General features: G+C 63.6%; 2 protein-coding genes across 2 annotated transcripts; one reads left to right on the forward strand and one right to left on the reverse strand.

The window, feature by feature from the left end:
- Nucleotides 1-30: 30 nt before the first annotated feature.
- On the forward strand, nucleotides 31-186 carry EMIHUDRAFT_260680 (hypothetical protein; the record flags this gene model as incomplete). Its single annotated transcript, XM_005791064.1, has 1 exon — nucleotides 31-186. A coding segment is annotated over one exon (156 nt), but the record flags the coding sequence as incomplete, so codon positions are not given.
- Nucleotides 187-489: 303 nt separating this feature from the next.
- On the reverse strand, nucleotides 490-1,005 carry EMIHUDRAFT_460898 (hypothetical protein). Its single transcript, XM_005791065.1, has 2 exons — nucleotides 847-1,005; nucleotides 490-773 (listed from the first exon to the last, which is right to left on the reverse strand). Exons 1-2 carry the CDS (start codon nucleotides 996-998, stop codon nucleotides 644-646), a joined length of 282 nt encoding a protein of 93 aa, XP_005791122.1. The 5' UTR covers nucleotides 999-1,005; the 3' UTR covers nucleotides 490-643.

Consider the following 1,005-nt stretch of genomic DNA (forward strand, 5'->3'; position numbering starts at 1 on the left):
GGCGCGCTCCTGTCGACGGTGGCGACGAAGAAGGACGCCTACTTTGACGTGGCGGATCCGCTGCCCTTCATCGCGCACCTCTTTGTGCACATCCCCGCGCTCCTCGCGCGCAACTTGAGCACCGGCAACAAGTGGGCCAAGATCGACCCGTGCATTGGAAAGTTGACGGAGGAGAATGGCGACTAGCGCCCCCGCGATCTACTCGGACTCAAACGCCCGGTCGACGGGCAGGGAGGCGGGTCGTCGCGCGAAACAGTGCTTCCGGTGGGTGTCCGCGACGTGATAGAAGGAAGTCGAGCCCGTGTCCACCGCCAGCTTCCCGCTGCGTGCTGGCTGGGTCGTGAACATCGTGTCTGATGGCGCGCCGCCGCCATCAGCACAGGCGGCTGAGCTGCGTGCGTGCAGCGTGGCACGCATTCGAGGCCCGCATATATGTCTGGCAGCCAAACGTTCCTCCGTCTCTCTTCGCCGTAGTAAGAGGGTTCGGTATAGGGCGTCGTCGTCATCGGACGCGGGTCGCAGGAAAACGCATGGAGGCATCACACAAGTCGGACACAACTCAAGTCTAGAGTTTGGGGAGCTGTCTGGCTGCTACATGCTTCGACTAAAGTCAGGAACAGGGCGGAAGCGGAAACGCGTCTCTTCAGATCCGGGATATTCCTGACGAATGTCCTTGAGCTGCCGTGGCGCGCGCCCGGTCGAGCGCGCCCACATTGGCTTCACTCGGGCCTTTATCGGGAGTGGTGATCGCTCTCGAGCGATCCTTTTGGAGCCTGCACGAGGGCGAGGGAGAGAGGAGAGTGAGGGGGGAGCGTGAGCGGGGGCGCTTGAGGGGGTGCGGCGCACTCGTCAATCATCCTCAGCTCGTTCGCGGCTTCGGCATCCGAGAAGCGGTCCGAGCTGCACGCCGTCCGCCAACTGTCGTCCACGTACAGGCCCGACGAGCGGCGGGCCTCAGAGGCCCGCCGCTCCGATTCGATCCGCTCGTTTTCGGCCATGTTATCG

This window comes from Emiliania huxleyi (assembly GCF_000372725.1).
Source record: "Emiliania huxleyi CCMP1516 unplaced genomic scaffold EMIHUscaffold_11566, whole genome shotgun sequence".
Lineage (NCBI taxonomy): Eukaryota > Haptophyta > Isochrysidales > Noelaerhabdaceae > Emiliania > Emiliania huxleyi.

Bases quoted from the DNA above. Each gene is read 5' to 3' on its own strand.
- EMIHUDRAFT_460898 (XM_005791065.1), bottom strand. From the start codon at position 998: ATGGCCGAAAACGAGCGGATCGAATCGGAGCGGCGGGCCTCTGAGGCC. The intron at 774-846 runs GTGCGCCGCACC...GCCCTCGTGCAG, and splicing joins GAGCTGAGGATGATTGACGA to GCTCCAAAAGGATCGCTCGA.